General features: G+C 40.5%; 1 protein-coding gene across 2 annotated transcripts in view; it reads right to left on the reverse strand.

Annotated features, from left to right (window-relative positions):
- Positions 1 to 21,503, reverse strand: part of mkln1 (muskelin 1, intracellular mediator containing kelch motifs) — a 35,504-nt gene continuing 14,001 nt past the window's right edge. For both annotated transcript variants that reach the window (XM_035147393.2, XM_035147394.2), the window contains 13 exons: positions 20,829 to 21,021; positions 20,552 to 20,668; positions 20,289 to 20,354; positions 19,458 to 19,570; positions 18,257 to 18,469; positions 15,442 to 15,663; positions 15,209 to 15,338; positions 11,244 to 11,391; positions 10,518 to 10,632; positions 9,728 to 9,867; positions 4,326 to 4,428; positions 4,010 to 4,064; positions 1 to 3,291 (listed from right to left, as the gene is read on the reverse strand). In XM_035147393.2, coding sequence (XP_035003284.1) covers positions 3,170 to 3,291; positions 4,010 to 4,064; positions 4,326 to 4,428; positions 9,728 to 9,867; positions 10,518 to 10,632; positions 11,244 to 11,391; positions 15,209 to 15,338; positions 15,442 to 15,663; positions 18,257 to 18,469; positions 19,458 to 19,570; positions 20,289 to 20,354; positions 20,552 to 20,668; positions 20,829 to 21,021 — 1,737 coding nt within the window. In that variant the 3' untranslated portion in view covers positions 1 to 3,169. The remainder of the gene's footprint in view (positions 3,292 to 4,009; positions 4,065 to 4,325; positions 4,429 to 9,727; positions 9,868 to 10,517; positions 10,633 to 11,243; positions 11,392 to 15,208; positions 15,339 to 15,441; positions 15,664 to 18,256; positions 18,470 to 19,457; positions 19,571 to 20,288; positions 20,355 to 20,551; positions 20,669 to 20,828; positions 21,022 to 21,503) is intronic.

Consider the following 21,503-nt stretch of genomic DNA (forward strand, 5'->3'; position numbering starts at 1 on the left):
TTCATGTATCAAATTTTTTATATCTGTTTTAGATAATATGAAATATAAGGTTTATATGGTTTCACTTCAGACCTGCTTGTTTTTAATTATTTTGTTGGTTACATGAATAATGCTAGCTCCAAGCTGTTTAGCCAAGCCTCTCTGGAGAGAGGCACTAACTGCCACATTTAAAAAAAAGGTGAAAAAGGGACTCAGGTATTCAGTTTCTGGCTGACTGTATGATCGGCTGTTAGCAGACTTGCTGGTTTTAGTTTATTCCTTCAGCACACAGAACAGGCTGCCTGCTCAGTCTTTCTTGTGTCAAAAGGACTGAGCAGACTCCATGTTAGTAGATCATGTTTGTTTGCTCTTCGTCCCTTTATGCAGAAATCACTGAGCCAACATGGTTTTCTGCAGTCTATTTATTATTTCTAAAAATTACACCATGATACTTGATTTATTTCCATTGGACAAGTGTGAGACAGCTGTCTGTTGAAACTGAGGAACGGGAGCCCAGCAGAGTTTTAGTAAAGTAGACAATACCTCCTTTCAGATGTCAAATATATTGAGTGTGAGCTAAAGCATGCTTCTGTGTATGCACAGAAAACATGATGGGTGATTTTGAGTTTATCAGCCAGCAGATGAGTTAGGCTGGTTGTACTTAGTCATGCTCTCTACTTCAATGAACATTACATTTTTTAGACAGCATGGATTTGAAGAAGAAAAAAAAAACACCTAGAATTTCCACATTGTGGTTGTATGGCTCCATCACCCAGAGTAGTTTCAGTCTACATACTTTTCTTTTTCCAGACTCATAAGTAATCGTGACTTTTGCCCACTGGCATGTAATTAGTTAATTTTTGATTCCAGGTGATAAATGTTTGAAATTTGAAGAAATTCCCTCAAGAGATTTGTGATATCATGTTTAAGAGGCCACTGTGACCTTGATCTTTGGGGACCAATGTCTTATCAATTAATTTGAGAGTCTAAGTGAACTTTTGTTCTAAATTTAAAAGGATTCTCTCAAGGTATTCTTCAGATAACGCATTCACAAGGCAAAAAAGTTTTTTGACTCATCCTTGAGTCACAGTGAATGTTTGAGCAAAATGTTATGAATTTGCCTATGGGTGTTCTTGATATATCACATTCACAAGTCATGAGATCACCGTGACCTTTGACCACTAAAAGATAATCATTCATCCTTGACTACAAGAGAACATTTGTACCAAATTTGAAGAAATTCCCTCAAGGTGTTCCTGAGATGTTGCGTTCCAAACCACAAATGTGTTTTAGTGAGGCCACCGAGACCTGGACCTTTGACTAGCAAAATCTAATCGGTTCATCCTCGAGTCCAAGTGAATATTTTTGTACCACACTTGAAGAAAATACACCCTCAAGTTGTTCTTGAGATATCATGTTCACTGGTCACTGCCTGTCGCCGGTGGAGAGACAAATAATACCAACATCTTTATCATACAGAACAAACATGTCAACACACCAAACAGACCTAAAACACCTTCTCGCCCTATTACCAGTATTTCATCAAAACTCACACCAGTTATTTGAAAGTCTTCCCGATGAGTAATTATAAGTATTACATATAGAACCTGAAGGTAAACTGTATGCGGACGCAGTTTATGATTAAGAGGGACAAGGAAGAGCATGAACCAGCATAGGATCTGTTCAATCCAAGAATCTTTGAAAATAATCTTACATGTATATTTACATATTTTGTACAACATTAGACGTCTAATAGTTGAGCTTCTGTCCATGAATGACTGAGGACAGACATTTTACATGGAAAACACCCCAAAACCAATATAAATGTATATTTAGATATATATTAAACTTTATCTCTTAGAACCAGTCCAATTTTGTTCAAACAATACTTTGTTGCACCTCGTCAGTCTCTGTTATAAATGGGGGCATGTGTTACAGAAAACTAAGCTAACCAAATCATGAAAATGAAAGCTGACATTAAGTTAGATTAAATTAAATTATTTCCTATTAAATGATTTCTGTCCTGTCTTAAAATAAATTAAACACCCATGAATTTGAATTTAACTGGCTTCTTGACTTTACAACTGGCCTGAACATAAATCATCTTATGATTTAGCACAAAGCCTACAGGTATAGTTCACCGAAAAATAAAAATTGACTTGTAATCTAAAGGTGTTTGAGTCCACAAAACACTTTTGGAGTTTCAGGGATAAACTGCGTTGCAGCCAAATCCAATACAATTTAAGTAACTGTCGACTGACGTCTTCAAATGTAAAAAACAGAAAAAAAAACAGAAAATGCCTCCATACTGTTCTGTGGTGTCAAAATGTTCGCTACCTGAAGTACCAATGCTACCTGAACTAGCGATGCTACAGTAGGCACCCTTGGGCGAGAGCTTGGGTGCAGTGTGTTTGTGCGAATGCGGCTCCAGAGGAGAATATCAAAGGACATTTAGGCCAAAAACATAGTTTAAATGATGCCCTTTCGATTCAAATGTGGATGTCGGGGCTACCGGAGATTTGGATGACACCACAGGAGCAGGATGGAGGCATTTTATGTTGTTTTCTATTTGAAGAAGTGGTCACCATTTACTTCAATTGTATTGGATTTGGCTGCAATGCTGTTTACCCCTGAAACTCCAAAAGTGTTTTGTGGACTCAAAACTTCACCCAGCCCTCCATCGGCATAGTGGTGAGTAGATAATGAGTGAGTTTCCATTTTTCTGTGAATTATCCATTTCAGGAGGAACATTCAAAGAAACACGACTAAAAACAAATGAGTGGAAATACCCTTTTTGGTCAAAACTTTTCTGGGAACAAAAAACCAAGTCAGACAAAAACAGTTTTGGCTATGTTTGGTTATGATGGGCTTTGGGTACGTGGAAAAAAATGGAAGAAATATTCAAGTGAAACTGGGAAAAACACACTTCAAGCTATCGTGGAAGTCTGCTTATATATAATGTGTATGTTTGTTTATAACCATCACCATCATTAATGCAGCCTGACAGCAGCAGGTCAGTGTGTTAGAGGTGGGGATGATCCACATCAAGTTTACTCCCACAAGCAAAGTTCAGGAATAGAAAAATAACAGGTCTGTGTTTCCTCTGTCCCATCAGGTGCATGGGTGGTGTTCAGTCTGTCCAGTGGGTGATGAGATGGGGTACGGAGGGGCGTGTCAGAGGCAGGAGGGGTTAGAGGGTGATCAGGTCTACCAGGTTGCCCTTGGGTGGGGTCATACTATCCGGGAAAAAGTTGACAAGCATATCAAAGAGCTGAGTCCGCTGAGCGTATGTCTGGTCCACGTCTGAGAAACCTGATGGAAAAAAGGAAAACAACTGTTAATTTCAACCAGAGTCAACCGCTTTATCTACCTACTAATACCACTGTGTCTGTATGTATGTGGAACGCAGTTGGCAAAAAAAACCCTGTACTGTAAAGCGCTTTAAGTGGTCATCAAGACTCGAAAAACGATATATAAATACAGACCATAATGGTAATGGGGTCTACCACCACCACCACCACTACGACCTGGTATTAACATCTGTCCTGAGTGATCTGATAACAAGTGGACAGCGTACACAAGGGGACAGTGTACATGTGTGAATGCATCCTCAATGGGTCTTGAGATCCTATCACTCAGACTACATTTGGAGCTTATCTGGCCACATTCTTTTAGCTTTGAACACGTTTGACTTTTTTTTAAATTTCTAGTATTTTGTAATTATTTGTTAGTCACTTCCAGCCATTGTAACATAGGGCTGGAACTGAAACAATTCAATGTTATTTATATAGCACAAAATCTTTACAAAATAGATGGTAAAGGGACTGTATAAATATAATGTTCTAGTATTATCGCCCACTCAAAGTCTATCCCAAACTAGGGTACAGTATACCTTTACTTATTTAGAGTTGGAAATTTAAAGTACTTTTAAGTAAAACATGCACATAACAAAGTTAATTGGATCTAATTCTGGCCCCTATTTGGACATACAGAACATATCATTGAATATGAACATAGGCAGGGTTTTTACCCAGAGGGATGAAGTCAGAGCCAGATTTGAAGAGAGCTGAGGGCAGGAGCTGAAACTGAAGAACAACACAATCTGAGTCACTTCAACCTTCAACAATGCTGAATAAAAAAAACAGCCTGAACAGATGAGACTCCTGCTGCAGTGATTGCTCTGATACACAGCTTACAACTCCGCCTCTATCTGTATTTCTTGATCCTTTCATTTAGCTCTTTTGTTTAAAAAGTACATCCACAATGAAAACTAAAGCCGGACTGAAAAGGAATTGTAAAGACACCCACGGTTCATACAAAATTAAAAGCTTGAGATATTTCCATACCTCTTTGGTCTCATCAGGGTCTGTGTGGTCCACAGTGAGCGACAGATCATTTTGAAGATATTTCAGTGCAGTTAGTGGCTCTGACTGGGCTTTCTCCTCAAACCTGACAAATCAAAACACACCGATGATAAACATACAGAGCAGGCAGTTGGGCAACAGTTACAGCAACTAGCCAATAGATGGCAACATACCCAAGGCAAACACATGCACAAAGGTCAGAAGTAATGCAATTTCATAGTGAAGTTGAAGGCCTTTCTTGGCATGAAATGTTTATTTTTTTTAAAGAAATAATTATATCTTAATACATTTTTATTTGCTTCCAGTGTTACCTAGGGCTGAAACTGAAACAATTACATTTCTCGTTTTGCGTGTTAGCTCGTTTTCTGCTGATACCCGGAGCTCTTTCACCAGAGAAGAGCAGCAACCCCAGATTTCCATCTTTTTTATGTTACATTCCATGTCATATGGCAGACCCTTTTTTATCCATGCGACTTACAATTAGTGCATTCAACATCTATGAGGGGCCATTTTCAGTATCTTGCCCAAGGACACTACGGCATGCAGATGGGGAAGACCGAGGATTGAACCGCCGACCTTCTGGTTAGAGGACAACCACTCTACCCCACAGCCACACCCTGTCCATCCGTGGTATTAGAGGACATTCTTGTCAAAGGTGTGCTCACCTTTGCTCACTCAGTGAAACGCAGGAGGAAGAGGGGGAGACATGCTGGAGTGCTTGTGCTTCTCTGTAGATGCGGACAAAGTACCTCTTCCAGGAATATTTCTCTCCAACGTGCGTTCACTGAGCAACAAACTGGAAGAACTTCAGCTACTGGTGGCTAGAAACAGATACTTCATCTTCATCTTTTGTCTTGTGTTTCACGGAGACATGGCTGTGTGGATCAACACTGGTTCTGCGCTGCAGCTGAACGGCTCCCAGCTGTTCAGAGAGGACCGGGACACAGATCTCTCCGGCAAAACGAAAGGTGGGGGAATCTGTTTTTATACAAATAGCAGCTGGTGCAACAATGTGACAGTGATTCAGCAGCACTGCTCTCCTGTTCTAGAAACCTTTTTCATGAACTGTAAACCCTTTTACTACCCCCGTGAGTTCGGCTCATTCATTCTGGTCTGTGTTAACATTCCACCGCAGGCCAACGAGCAGGACACACAGTGCACGCTCAACAACCAGATACCGTGTGTGGAGCGGACATACCCGGACTCCTTAGTTACTGTCCTTTGTGATTTTGACCATGATATCTCAGCCACAAACTCCACAAACACAATTTATTAAATGACCGACCAGAGAGGAGAACACTTTGGATCACTGTTACACAACAGTCAGCGAAGCCTATCACGCCACCCCCCGCGCTGCACTGGGACACTCTGACCACGTCATGGTCCACCTGATTACCTCATACAGGCAGAAATTAAAGCTCTCAAAACCTGTTGTGAGGGATGAGTTCAGGTCCAAAAGTCTGAATGAATACCGAAAGGCTGTCAATTCATACATCAGCTTCTGTGGGGACTGCTGTATTCCATCACTTACCAGGGTGAGTTAAAAAAAATGACAAACCCTGGTTCAAAGCCGCACTCAGATGGTTAAGGTTGGAGAAGGAAAAGGCATTTAGATGCGTAACGATGGTACACAGTAGAGAGAACTCCAACACCAATTCTCTGCTTAAAAAGGTCCAGCTTGTAAGATTTAGGTGAAAGGGATCTGTTGACAGAAATTTAATATAAACTAATCCTAATGATGTTTTCACGAGTGTGTTTCATCTAAATTATACAAATTGTTGTTTTATTTACCCTAGAATGGGCCCTTTATATTGAAATACTTTATATTAACATCAGCGGGGGTCCTCTCTATGGAGACCGCCATGTTTCTTGTAGTAGCCTCGACTGGACAAACTAAACACCGTTTGAGTTTTTATGAAAACTGAAGGTTATCACAGGTTCTCTGTCATGTTTGGAAGGGGAGGGTGAGGTGAGGGGTGTTCAGCTGCAACATGAAACTTCACCACTCAATGTCACTAAATTCTACACACTGCAACTTTAAGACTCTACTTCTAAGCTCTGGAGGGGGCTTAAACGGATCACAAACTACAAACCTTCAGTCCCTCACTCCATTATTAATCTGTGCCTGGCCAAATAACTGAATGAGTTTTACTGTTGTTTTGAAAGCCAATGGTACAGACCTGACACCATCCCCCACGACACTCCCATCAGCCCCCGTACATGAGCATCACCAATGCCAGCTCAGCATGGTCTCTGACTCTCAACACCTGCCCACAGCCTTGCCCCCTTCCCCCTCTACCACAGTGTCAACAGGCTCTTCCGGACACAGAACCCCCGCAAAGCAGCCGGACCCGACCCGGTTTCCCCATCCACCTTGAAGCACTGTTCACACCATTTTGAAGACAAATTTAATGCTTTTTAAGATCTCAATAAATGTACATTAAGACTGTTTCAAAATGTCAAAAAGAAATTCTTTGATAGAAGAAAATGTATATAACCTATTAATAAGCTTAATAAGATATCAGAATAATAATGTTGAGTAAGGGTAACTGTCCGAGCTATTTAGTTTTCTTTAGTGTTTAATATATAATATAACTAGTTAGATTATGTCTTTAGAATATTAATAATAAAAAACAAGAGTCATTATGTTTAATGTATAGTCATACATGTTTCATGTATAATGTTTAAGCAATTTTTTGTTGGTTTTGGTACTTTTGTTTTGAAGGTACTGGGCACCAGTTGATATTGTATATATGGTGAGGCACGCATAGGCAGCCAGGCAGTGGGAAGGGTTCCTGTTTTGTTTTTTGACCAGGGCAAGAGAGACAGCAGACACCATTGCCTTTTGTTTGCAAAAATATATCACACAAAGGGTGAGGCCTGCCTGGACAATGGACTTATTCCCTGCATACGATTTATTCCTCAGGTAGCTCAGGGGCTTTTTGATTCTCTTGGTTTTTCAAGTTTCAGGACCAATTCCTTTTATGGTAGGACACTGTGTGTGACAATTTCCCCACCAGCCTTAAATGCACCACCTGCAAATGTAATACTTTGCAGGCAATTATGACCAATTTAAGACCTTAATTTCATTGATTTTAATTTAAGACTTTTTTGAGGAGCTGCTGGAACCCTGTAACACTTCACTGGAGACATGTCATGTACCAGCCTGCTCCAATTAAAAAAACCAAGGGAGACGAATGGTGTCATTAAGACCACAGGACTTAATGACTACCGACCGGTCGTCCCCGACTTCTGTGGTAAGGAATTCCTTCTCTGCTTCAGGACAAGCTCTCCCAGCTGAGTTTGCATGACTCCACCTGCAGGTGCTTTGACCCCTGGATCATCAGCAACGGATCTATACTTTGCACAATCTATTCTATAGTGCTTATTTACAACATTAAATCAGATTAATATGTCTTTGTTAACCGGCTAGCAGCATTTGACACCATAGATCATAAGATTCTGTTACAGAGACTGGAACAACATGTAGGGATGAAAGGAACAGCACTAGACTGGTTTAAATCATATTTATCAGATAAATTAAAATTTGTTAATGTTAACAATGACTCCTCCATGCACACACTAGTCATGGAGTCATGGAGTTCCACAAGGTTCTGTCCTTGGACCGATACTCTTCACATTATATATGCTCCCTTTAGGCAATATCATCAGAAAGTACCACGTACACTTCCATTGTTAAGCAGACGACACCCAGCTGTACATGTCTATGAAGCCTGATGATTCTAATCACTTAGTTCAACTTCAGGAGTGTCTCAACAACATCAAGGCCTGGATGACCCAGAACTTCTTACTTGTAAATTCAGACAAAACTGAGGTCATTGTAATTGGCCCTAAACATCTCAGAGAAACACTGTCTGACCAGAGAGTCACCTTTGATGGTATAAGTTTGGCCCCCAGCTCCACTGTGAGGAACCTTGGAGTTATGTTTGACCAGGACATGTCATTTGACCCACATACAAAAAAGAAAGCTTTCTTCCACCTGCGCAATATTATGAAAATTAGGAACATCCTGTCTCAGAAGGATGCTGAGAAACTTGTCAATGTATTTGACAAGTTGACAAGTCTAGAGGTGCATTTGCACCTCTAGACTGGATTAATGTAATTCTTTATTTTCAGGATGTCACAGTAAGTCTGTGAAAAGCCTCCAGTTGGTCCAAAATACTGCAGCTCGAGTGCTGACAGGAACTAGAAGGAGGGATCATACTACTCCATTATTATATTATATTATCATATTACTACTCTTGGCTTCTCTGCATTGGCTCCCTGTAAAATTCTGAATAGAATTCAAGATCCTGCTCTTCACATACACCGTAACAATCAAGCCCCTTCATATGTCAGCTCATAACACAATATTATCCAAATAGATCACTTCGCTCCCAAAATACAGGCTCTCTTGTGGTTCCTAGAAGCTGTAAGAGTGGAAAGGGAGGTAGAGGCTTCAGCTACCAGGCTCCTCTCCTGTGGAACCAGCTCTCCCTCTGGGTTTGGTAAAGGCAGACACCATCTCTACATTTAAGGTTAAACTTAAAATGCTTATTTTTGATAAAGCCTATAGTTAGGGCTGGATCAGGTGAGTACTGAACCATCCCTTAGTTATGTTGCTATTGGTAATTGTTGCTGCTGTAATTAATATTATCTTTACACTCTAATGGTTTTCATTATAACTATAGTCAGAGCTGAAACCTGATGCTGCACAAGTGTTCCTGGTCTCTCTCTCCTCTCTCTTTTTTTCTCTACAATTTTTAAGGTCTTGACCTTCTATGTATAGTGCCATGAGATAATGTATATTATAATTTGGCGCTATAAAAATAAAATTGTATTTACTTGCTAAAAGTAGTGCTAGGTACACAAATACCAGTACTGTATTAGGCGTGCACCTTCCACTCACGATCACGATCACACACACACACACACACACACACACACACACACACACACACACACACACACACACACACACACACACACACACACACACACACACACACACACACACACACACACACACACACACACACACAAACTATGTAAAAACATAGCGACACGCAGCCGTTCTACAGCACATCTGCAGGCAGTGTGTCTCGGGTGTAACGTAATGTGAGCTCAACAGGCTGCACCTGCAGCTGTGGCAGCGTGTGGGGTTGGGCAGGGAGACGTGTGTCGTAGTTTTGCCTTCTGGAATAAAAAAAACTTTGGACACTTGGACCTCGATTTTGGCCTTGGTTTGAGAATCATTACAGCCCTAGACAATATCCCATCTGTTTGATAGTACAGTATTAATGTTGATAACAGAATATCAGATGTAAGACAAATGAAGCAGTGGTGTGTTGTTAGTGGGTCCTCAAGTTAGAAAAGCAGCAGACCTGTATTTCCTGATGAGGTATCTGCAGTGACGGAGCAGATACTCCTTAGAAGGCCGACACAGTTTGAGGGACCAGAAGTCGTCCAATCGCATTTTAGGAGAACAGGACTTCCCAGGGTTTCCACCAAACAGGTAATGCACCTGGAAATACGCAGAAAATATACACTAAACCGATATTCTATTCATCAGTCTTTTAACTTACAAACCAACAACAACAAAGTGAAGACTAATCACAAACACAAAAATAAAAAATTAGATCCAACAATTAGCATTTGGCCTAAATTCAGGTTGTTTACATAACCTATGGAGTAGTACTTGTGTCATGATGCGATTTTTTGTATTTAAGATCCTGCTCAGACCTGATATTAACATCTGTCCTGATTGATCTGATCACAACTGTAAATCCAAATGTATATGCAATGTCTCTTGAGATATGACAACATTAAGGGGTGGCCATATTTTTTACGTGTGTGAACACAAATTTGTCCCTGGGCCACATTGAAGGATCGCTGACTGAGCTGATCTGTTACAGTTTTACAACGAATATTACACCTTTCAGCACCCGTAAGCTAATTTGTTTGTGGCCACTCCCACAATACCAACACTGACCAACCCATATTGATTGCTATTTTTTTATCTTAGAAAGCTGAACTGAGGCTCGTCTTCAAAAGTGTGTTATGAGCAGGGTTTCCGCGACATTCAATTTTCAGTGGTGGCCCGCCGCCGCCTTCAAGCCTTGGTGAATCAATGTGGAGAGCAGTATATAAAAGTGCAAATGAGCTGAGTGTTACCTTGTGCATCTCATCATATACAAGCTGATGTGCAAAGCGTGGGCACGGCTCCTCCTCCTGCAGAGCCTTGCTCTGGTTTTCTTTCACTGCCTGATCGTTCTTATACACACATGACCTGAGGAGGAATGACACACGAAATGTGAAAAGTTAGCACTTCTTTTCAGCTTCAAAAGAAAACCTGTTCTGGTTTATGTATAAACACCAATTCTCAATTAATCCAATGGTAAATAGACTACATATATATGCCAATTTTCTAGTCTTACTGACTACTTTACTCAAAGCTAAACTGTAAAAGTAATTTTCACAGTCATAAAGTGCTTCAATACACAATGCCTTTTCTATCACATCATTGACACACTGACAGAAGAGCCATTAGGGGCAGTTTGGGGGTTAAGTATCCTACCCAAGGAAACTTCAGCATGGAAACTCGGAAATAATTAGTACAGCAGCCATATTACGCACACCACTGGCCCCCTTGAATTTTTAGGACATTACATGAATTGTAACCAGGTTTGTTTTTTTTCTCTCCCATAGTTTGTGCACTCTCTCTCTGATACTACTCAACGATTACTACTACTTCTACTCTTAACTGGTACTGCGATCATTAATGAAATCATTACATCTATGAGTATCATTATTTCAATTATAACAACCAGTCTGACTGTACTTATGATAGTTACAGAACTGTTTCTCTCCCCTGCAATTATTTTTCATTCTGTCTCCTACCAGTTGTTGCGGGCGATGTCATAGATCCAGAAGGAGTTGCGAACATTCTCCTCACGTTTGTCCTTGTCTTTACTGAGGCCCGAGAGAACATGGATCTCATTGAGGTCGGGGTCGATGGTGGCTCTCTGGGTAAAGCCTGTCATTGGCACTTTGCAAAAAAAAAAAGGATATGGGAGATTGAGCTGTGATGGGAAATGACAATAGTTTCTATTAGAATAGCAAGGGGAAAAATCTGAATAAATTCCATTATGAATCAATCAAATGAATCAAATTTTTAAATAAGATAAACTACCCAAAAAAAACCATTTACAAAGAAAAAATATTTAGATATAGATTATTTATCAGATAAAGAAAACACAAATCTACATATTACCCTTTCCAGCAGTTTATTTGAAAAGCAACTTCATCTTCTTGTACAATGCTTTCTATATGTATTACAGACATCAACAACTTAACCATGATGATATTTCCAGTTGCAGATATCTTTAATTTAATTCTGATTCAAGATGTCTTCTATTCCCCTAAATTCAAGATACCTTAAATGAAGTTTGAAGTAGTCAGCATGGTGTTGTGGATATCATGAACTTGAATCATGACTCGGCAGAATACAATTTTAAAGAGTTTTGGAGTTTTGAGTAATTAAAACATTCTGGATGTGCCTCTGTGTGTCAGAGAGCTGCCGGTGTGACCGGAGGTGTGTCAAAGATCAGCTACCTCCTCTACCTGGATGACATCAAGCTGTATGCCATCAAGTTGTATGCCAGGAATAAGCAAGAAATCGACTCACAGATCCACACCATGACATCGGAATGTCATTCGGACAAGATAAGTGCGTCGGATGGTATCGAAGAGAAGCAAGATAATCAGAACTACCAGAAGGCAACATAACAGATCTTTAGGACAGCTATAAATACCTTGGGATCCCACAGGCCTATGGAAACCATGAAGAGGCTGCAAGGAAGTCAGCCACAGCCAAATTCCTACACAGAGTAAGGCAAGTCCTGAAAAGAACAAGGTCCGAGCCATCTACACATATCCCCTGCTAGTCATCAGATACCCAGCTAGTATAATAACCTGGCTAAAGGAGGAGATAGAGGCCACTGATATCAAGACAAGGAAGCTCCTCACTGTGCATGGAGGGTTTCACCCAAGTCCAGCACCCTGAGGCTGTAAACTGAGTGAACGGAGGGAGGCAGAGGACAAGTGAGCGTCAAAGCCACTACATCAAGAAGATGGCCCAAGTGACGAGCTGAAGTGAATACCTCAGACAGCAGAAACCCAATGATATATAGAGATATAGATATATATATCTATATCTATATAGCTGTATGTATATATCTATATATATCTATATAGATATCTATATCTATATAGATATATACATACAGCTCAACTAAGTCTGCTGACAGTGTTAATTTCGGGTCTTTTCATACATGTTTGGACCGTGAAAACATATTTTTTTACAGTTTTTACCGGCTCTGTCAATAATTCACTGCTCCTCTCTGTGTCTCTATCATTTGCGCTGTGCCAACTGTGTCAAGCCAAACCCGCCGCCATCTCTCCATACATTGTCTAGGTTGACAGATTCTGTTGTTTTTACCCAGTCTTAGGTTTTCACATGTGTCCGTGAGATAGAGTGAGTGAGTGAGTGAGTGAGTGAGCTGGACAGAAAAGTATTAATCATGTGATGATTGTGAAGTCATGTCAAACCAATCCATATTTAAGCTGTAGAGACTCAGACGTCAGCTGACTCAGAGAGAGAGAGCAGCAAAGTCGGTTGTGTGTGTGTGTATGTTAACCTTGCACTTTACTTTTCCCTTAAGTTCCGGGACTATCATAAATAAGCTACACAATTCTTTATATAATCAACCGCACATAGTGATGAATTTGACCATGGATAAATCGATATATATGTTCGATATATCGTGCAGCCCTAATACATATACGTATATACATATGTCTTTACACACAGTGTTTCCCCTAGGATTTCCTTTTTAGCAGCGGTGGGGGCGGACCAGCCACCCCCCCACAGATTACTCAGCGCCTTTCAACGGAGAACTGATCTTTATAAAAACCTCCTGAATTCATATTTATGTTAATGGTTAAGGGCGTTGCTTCTGGCTGTGCGTAAGTAGAGCCAACGCAGCCGTTGACCAGGCAGTAAGTGCTCTGGAGCTAAGGGTGCCCAAAACAAGGTGACCCTTGCTTATTAGGTAACCCTTGTTTTGGGCCGGATTCAGTTTTCCACACTTCCAGCAATGTGGAACAGGTGAGACATGATCCAGGCAGAAGTACGTGCCCGTGAGGAGGAGAGGCAGAAGGCAAGGGCAGTTGAACAAGGATCCCATGGCACATGGAATGGGATCTGCCCAAACGCAAGATCAAATGGGCAGAGCTGTGGAGACTGGAGCCTTTCTGGATTTCCTTCCTCTTACAATCTGTGTATCACACCCTGCCTTCTCCATCGCAACTGTTTGAAGAACTGGTCGCCATTTATTGCAATTGTATTTGGCTGCAAAGCTGTTTACCCCTGAAACTCCAAAAGGGTTTTGTGGACTCAAACACTACACCCACCCCTCCATTTGCATGGTGGTTAGTAGATAGTGAATTTTACTTTTTGGGTGAACTGTCCCTTTAATATCACTGTTATTACCATTGTTTTTGTTACTATTATTATTAGTCTGTTTGTTTATTAGTTTGTTCTACAACGTTATTGTCATGTCTGCCAATAAAGCTTAATTGACTTGAACACAAAACTTGTTCTCAATCACGTGACTATTGTGTCACACAAAATTAAAATGCTCACTTATCCTATACACACAAAACAGTTCTGATTTCCCACGGTGGGCAAACCTACCAGCAGGCTACCTACCAGACATACCAAGGTAATGTTAGGGTCCATAAAAGCAAGCCAGCAGCACTCGTGAGCTAACTTTAACATCTGTGCGCTGCCTGCAACAGCTAAACAGATCTCTTTAGCCAGACTGGGAATTACTTGGTGCTCTGGCATGCTCTGCCCACATGAATACTTAACATTCAGCGAAGAAGAAATCAACCTCCATCTGTGTTTTGTGATTAGAAACATTAAAAAGTGGCAGTGTATTTTATTTAGTTGCCTTATTGTGAAAGGTTGGTCAGTGAATTTGTGTTTCCTGTCATCATAAGCAGTGTATCTGTATGGGAATTTTATTGTGAAGGGTCACCGATTACACCGATGTAAATGTTGTTCTGTTTTGGTAGCGAAGTTTTGATTAGTTGTGAAAAAGTAAACAGGCATATGGCCCTAGTTCAAGATCACATTCTTCATGTCCTTATTATACTACTACCTCTCAGTATAGGTGAATTAAACTCTCGGCTACATTTCTAATGGTTAATAGGAAGAGAGAGAGAGAGCGACAGAGAGAGGGTGTGTGTTGGTCAGAAACTGAAAGGTTCAGGAGCGCAAGGAATGGTAAATGGTCTGTATTTATATAGCACTTTTTTAGACCTGATGACCACTCAAAGCGCTTTACAATACAGCTGTAAGGACAAGGCCACTGTGACCTTGACCTTTGGCTACCGAAATGAAATCAGCTAATACTTGAGTCCAAGTGAATGTTTGTGCCAAATGTGAAACAATTCCCTCAAAGAGTTCTTGAGATATCGTGTTTGTGAGAATAGGACGCAAGTAAGTAGTGTGACATTCATTTTTATTCAACCCCCAAAAAAACTTCAGCAGAGGAAAGAAAAAAGGTTATTTGATTACTTGCAAATGGCTGAAAGTAATAGTTTAACCAGCTGCTTTTACAAAAAAATAAACTTCAGTGTTACTTTTTTTTCTTGAAAGTGAATTTGCTCCTGTAACACAATCTCCCATTGTGGGTGTTTTATAAAAGACCAATATGAGATTAACATAACCATTACTTCAAAAAACAACAAAAAGGAAACCCCACAAGCATGCCACTTTGGAAGGTTTGACATCTTACCCATGCCAGAGTCCTTCTTGGTGCCATCAGATATGATCTCTACATGGTCTCCGTCCACATCGTAGCTAAAGAAATCATTGAGGTAAGTCTTTGACCTCTGACCTCCGAACACATACAGACAGCGGTTTCTCTGTGGAAAGAATAGAGTTTCAAGCTTACTGTCATATTAAATTCATCAGACAGGAGTAAAAATATAGCCAAAACATGTAACCAGGCACAAAATCTGGACTCACAGTGTGGAAGAGCATGCAATGTCCGATGCGGGACTGGATATCTTCTGGCCCAGCGTTACACGAGTCTTCCCGCAGGAGGTTCCATGTTCCTGCCTGGCAATGGTAGGCATACAGGCCACTGAACTGAGGTTCTGATGTCCGGCTGTCCTCCACACTGCCATTACATGTCAGAATCCGACCACCGAATGTGTAGATCATGTGTTTCTCTGAATCCATGCACATCTGAAGAGTAGAAAGAACAGCAATGTGTCCAAAAAGGACGAAAAGGGCATACAGAAACTGAACGTAAGCGGAGGAACCTCAGAAAAAACATTGCATTTCTTTTTGTCTTGCCCTCATACAATGATGGATTAACTATTTACTGCTGATCATCTACGCTCAGTTTACATAATTTTTATGTCTGAATACGCAGTGAATACGCCGCTATGAAAAAAGATTTGACTCATTAAAGAAAAATATCGATCATTATGTGGTGATCATTGTTGATATTGTGGGGTCATTTCAGACAAATCCACGTTTTAACTATAGCGGGTCAGTGACATCAGCTGAGTCTGTGAGAGAAAGAGACAGAGAGAGAGGTGAGCAGCTTTGTGTGTGTGTGTGTGCACTGCTACCTTTCCCTCAAGTTCTGGGACTATCATACAGAAGCTACACAATTATTTTATAGTAACTAACCGCTTATGATGAATTTGGCCTGGGACGCATGTGATCACTATAAGCAGTTTCCACTGTATTAGAATTTTGTCGGGAGGTGGCAGTAACCTTGCAATTTTCTACGCAGAAAAAACCCTGGTTCGATATTTTTTTGTTATGCAGAGAGAGTAAAGTACCAGGAAAAAAGTACCGTTGGGTACCGATACAGAATTCCAGGTACCGGTACCAGCACTGGTTCAAATGGGAATGATACCCAACCCTAGTCACAGCAGCCGAATTTCTGCATTGACCACAACAAAAAGCAAGTGCTGGTCAACGCTGCAGATAGAGGATGATCTTATTTTTGTCTACGTACAGTGCCCCCGAATAAACAGCTTGCGCACATCACAGATGCAAAATCAAAGTTGCCACTGAAGTAGGGGTGTTAAAATTGGCAGAATTGGCAGAGCATTGACTTTGATATGTTTAAATTTAAATCAAGTTAAATTGCCCTATAGAGTATTATTTTAGTTTAGCTTTTGTCTATATGATTTGTTTTAGTGTAGTTAGACTGTGAAGGATAAGTTAAATAATAAGTTAGTAGGATTGAATAGTAGGTGTGAATTAATGGCACCAAATTAAAACAAACATTATCTCAAGGCACTTTACATAGTAAGGTTGAGACTGTACAAAATTGTGAGAAACCCTACAGTACCCACAAAAACCAAGAACTTTGGCAACTTCGTGAGAAATAACTCCAATTAATGTTATGCCATCAATGATATTATTGAGCGCAGCATTGATTTTTTTATAATAATATAATTGATAAGTTGGTTACGATACACCTGTCAACAATACAATGTATCTCAATGTATCCTCAATTGTCTATATTACTGCACACGGCATCTTTTTTCAATTCAACAATTTTTTATCGATTCATACAAATCAGTCAGACAAAGGGGGGGTACTTAGACAGGATACTCCAGCACGGTAAAGGGCAACCAGACCTTTTATGTGCGTCTGGCCTAATCTTGAAGCAGTGGCGTATCAGTGAAAGGACACCACTACAAAATGAACAAAATCGATTATGTTCTGTCTGCAGAGTTGTCCGGAGTTGCTCTCCACATTGCGATGCATTTTAGGATTAAGAAATGTCCATACCTCTATTAAATAATAAGCAGGAATAGCTCACATTTTAAGTTCTAAGATGTTTAAATTGTTAAAACTGTTTAAAAGATGTTTAAAATGTTTCAAAAATGTGTTTATAAGATAAAGCTATTTCAAAAGTTTGTAAAAGATGTTTTAAAAAGAAAGGTGAAGGTGTAACTCTTAGTAATCTCGTTACAAATAAGGATTACAATTTTTTTTCAAAAAGATGTTTAAAATTGTTTATAAGATAAAGCTTTTTACAAAACTTGAAGAAAAATTTAAAATGTTTAGAGAAGATGATTAAAATTAATTATGTTGCATTTGTGATATGACAATTGCTAAATGTTTGAGCTGAACAGTCTAGCAACAACAGTAGAGTACGAGTTACAATAGTAATAAAAAATGTTGTGAGTGGGGGGTTCGTTTTATGTTCTTTCAGGGAAGGGTCACATTCCCACACTAATAATCCCTGTGCTAGGTAAACTCATTAAAATATACAATTATTAAGATAATTGTATATGATGAAGTAGTAGCATTAGAATGTGAATCCCCCATATTAAGGCTCTCCGGGGACTGACTAATATTTACCAATGTCCAGCTATTCCAAATCCTTGTGAAAGCTCTGATGTTGGTGAAAAATATTTGTGTTCAGTGAATATTTCCTTGACATTTTGTGGAGGTGTGAGTTTTTGTCCGAAGGAAGAACACATTCATTTGTAGTGGATCTGGGAATTTCACTGTCTTTGACATAGCGAGACAGGGCATTAGCCCTGACAAAGGTAGGAGTGGCATTCTAGTTTATTTTAAACAAATACATTATTAATAAACCAAAACCCAATAAAGATTATTTAAATGTTAAGTAGTCATTTTATTCTGTCAAATTAACTATGGTATTGACAAAGATTTTGACTTTGTCAATACCAATAAGACTGTGCAAAGACTGATGGCCTTGAAAGATGGCCGCCCATTCAGACAGACATAACAAACCTCTGTTAAATAGTCGGCAGAAAAACGTGTCACAGATTGAATCTACCTGGTGGTCAAACACCAACTTTGGCCCTCCGTCAGCAGACGTGTCCTCGCTGAGAAGTGTCCAGGTGTTTGCGTCAATGTCATAGCAGTAAAAGTCGCTCTTCAGAGACTTGCTGTTCCTGACGCTGGAGTCCAGGTATCGGCCTAGTGTGTAGATTTGACGCCGCTGAGAGTCAACGCACATCTTGTGGCAGGAACGGGCACTTGGCCCATTCTGATTGATCAACAGGAGACAGAACATGCTTAGTTTTTCCAATCTTTCTCACTCTCAATTAAAAACAGTTGTGTATTGTGTGTTGATGCTAATTACAAGTTCAGGCACTTATGAAGACTATAAATCAACCTAAAAATCTTTACCTCCAATCCTGAAAACAAAAAATACAGAAAAACAAACTTGTTCCTGAATTGTCCTTAAATGAAATTAAATCCAGCTTCACTCTACCAGTAAAGAAAATTGCGGCTAAGACTTAGTCACCTAGTTTTCTAAGCTTAAGGCAACCATAAAAATATAGAATCTCTGGAGCAGAGTGAATATATCAGGACTCATTATCTACCCACCACAATGCCGATGGAGGGATGGGTGAAGTGTTTGAGTCCACAAAACACTTTTGGAATTTCAGGGGTAAACTTTGTTGCAGCCAAACTCAAAACGGCTTCATTTACACCATGTTTTAAGACTAAATGTCCTCAGATATCTTCCTACGAGATTCGTTCAAGGACCCTAGCATACAACATAATGTGGCTACGTCCGCTAGCTTAGCCACTTCCTGTTGTCTTTTAGGCTTAAAACACAGTGTAAATGACCTTGTATCGAGTCGAATATGAATGTCGGGGCTTGCGGACACTTGGATGACCCCACACGAGCAGTGTGGAGGCATGTTATGTTTTTGCTGTTGTTTTATTACATCTGAAGTAAATGTAGCTGGTTACTTCAATTGTATCGGATTCGGCTCCAACAAAGTTTACCCCTGAAGCTCCAGAAGTGTTTTGTGGACTCGAACACTTCACCCACCCCTCCATCGGCATAGTGGTGAGTAGATGATGAATGAATTTGTATTTATCGGTGAACAATCCTTTTAATACACCAATATTACAACTTTTAAATTTAACATAGAAGTATGAAAAATATTTGATATGTAGTAGTGTCATTTCTCAATAACTAGCTGTGTATTACCAACATGCTTTCTAAGCATTCTTCCCACCTCTTTCTCAGTGTCTCTGGAGATGCAAGCCCACTGGTTCTCTTGAACACTGTAAGCCCAGAAGTCAGCCAGGTCTTGTGTGCCATCCCAGCCCCCAAACAGGTACACGGTCTCTGCAAGGAAACAACAAGTGCTCAACATGTGGATGAACTGCAGTTCCACAGGGCATGTCCATTCCGTTTTGGAGAACGCTGCCAGCAGCTAGCTATGCTTAAGTATTTTGCCATCACAGTATTTTATTCCTGCACCTGTCAGCTGTGCAATTTGGCAGTGACTGAATTTGTGACTGTCCGGAGGGGGCAGACTGCTCAGTCCACAATTAGAGAAATACCAGTTCAAGTTTCGAGCAGATTATCTCCACTCAACGACACACCCGTTGAGAAGCAAACTCATTGGTGACTCAGTTTTAGGAAACGTGAGGTTAGCGACACCAGCGAACATAGTCTATTGCAGACATGTCCGGTCAGAGAGCCAGGCGAAATGCACGGGCTCCACTAGCCGAGCCAGAGTGCACACAGCCCCGCTGGACAGAGAGCACTGCGGAGTGCACAGGCTCCACTGACTGAGCCATGGTGCGCAATGCCCGGCTAGACACACACCACAGAGTATTTGGTGTTATTAAATCATTTTTTCAGCGTTCCAGAGAGCCCAGTGCCTGCCCCGTCAAGTTAACCCACATGCTTTACTCTGTGATGAAGATGAACAAAAACCCACACAGGAGTAGTCTCACTGATGCACACCTTCACTCCATCTCAAGATGGAGTGATAAGAGATATGAGTCATAGCATAAGTTGAACAGCTGAGTCAAAACACTAACTGCAAGGGTCTCACCAGTCTGAACGTCAATGACCATTTGATGTCCTCCCCTCATTCCTGGTCTGTTGTCATCGCCGTCACCTACAATAAGAGGAAGGAGGAGGATGGTGTATGAGCATTGGAGGTGTTGAGTAAAAATTGACAAAGGATCATTTGGGATGTATGTAACAATAGTTTAGTAGGAGTAGTGAAGGGCAGGAGGGAGGCACAAATAAAACTAAACTGGCATATTGGATTGATAGATTGGGAAGACTTCCCACTTGAATAGTGGATCTCACCGCTGATGTCATCTCGGTTGATTTCTGGGACACTTGTCCCTTTGTTGCATTTCGGAATGATCTGACTCCACCTCGGCTTGTACTCCTGCTGGCTGATATACTGATTAAATAAACCATCTAGCAAGGAGAAAAGATGAAATATAGTTTTAAAAAACACAATTTTATTGAGCAGAAACCTGACAAAGCAGCAATTACCTAATTAAATTCTAAAGGCAACCTTAAACTCTACAGTAACCCTAAATGTTTTAATGGCATTTCATCAGGCCAAGTACAGTACCTCTCACAGCTTTGTCAATGAGTTCCTCACAGGCATCAAAGTCTCCTTGTAGCACCAGCCGGTCATGTAAGTGAGTGAGCATGGGGTGCTCTAGTGCTATCCGAGTTTTTTTCTGGAGCGACTCAAAGGCCTCTGTGTAGTTATGCTGCCTGAAGTGCTTGAGGCAAAGGCGAATGGCTTCCTGTTCTCTGTACTGCAAGAGCACAATGGAGAGGAAATGGATACCTGCTCAAATTAGTCCACAAACACAAACTTCTACTGTCAGGCACATGTGCTTGAAAAGTCCCATTCAAGGCTAGATATTGAAATGACATTTCCCCATGGTGAGACTGATAAAATAATTGTCCTTAATCACAAATCAGACAAACCTTTATCACAACATGTACTTCAACACTTCTTTTTTTAGGGATGTTAGCGAATTCCAATATCTCAGCATTAACTTGGTGAGTCAAGTGTTGTAATGTAAGAGGCCGAGAAACAGGGTGGCTAAGGATAAGGGGGTAGAGCAGTCGTCCTCTAACAGAAAGTCGGTGGCTCGATCCCAGTCTTCCCCATCTGCATGCCAAAGCGTAAGATACTGAACCCCAAATTGTCCCTCATAAAAAAGGGCTGCACTTTATTAATGTGTGTGTGAATATCAAAAAACTGTATTGTACAGCGCTATATAAATACAGG

Source organism: Hippoglossus stenolepis, chromosome 22 (genome assembly GCF_022539355.2).
Source record: "Hippoglossus stenolepis isolate QCI-W04-F060 chromosome 22, HSTE1.2, whole genome shotgun sequence".
Taxonomy (NCBI): Eukaryota; Metazoa; Chordata; class Actinopteri; order Pleuronectiformes; family Pleuronectidae; genus Hippoglossus; species Hippoglossus stenolepis.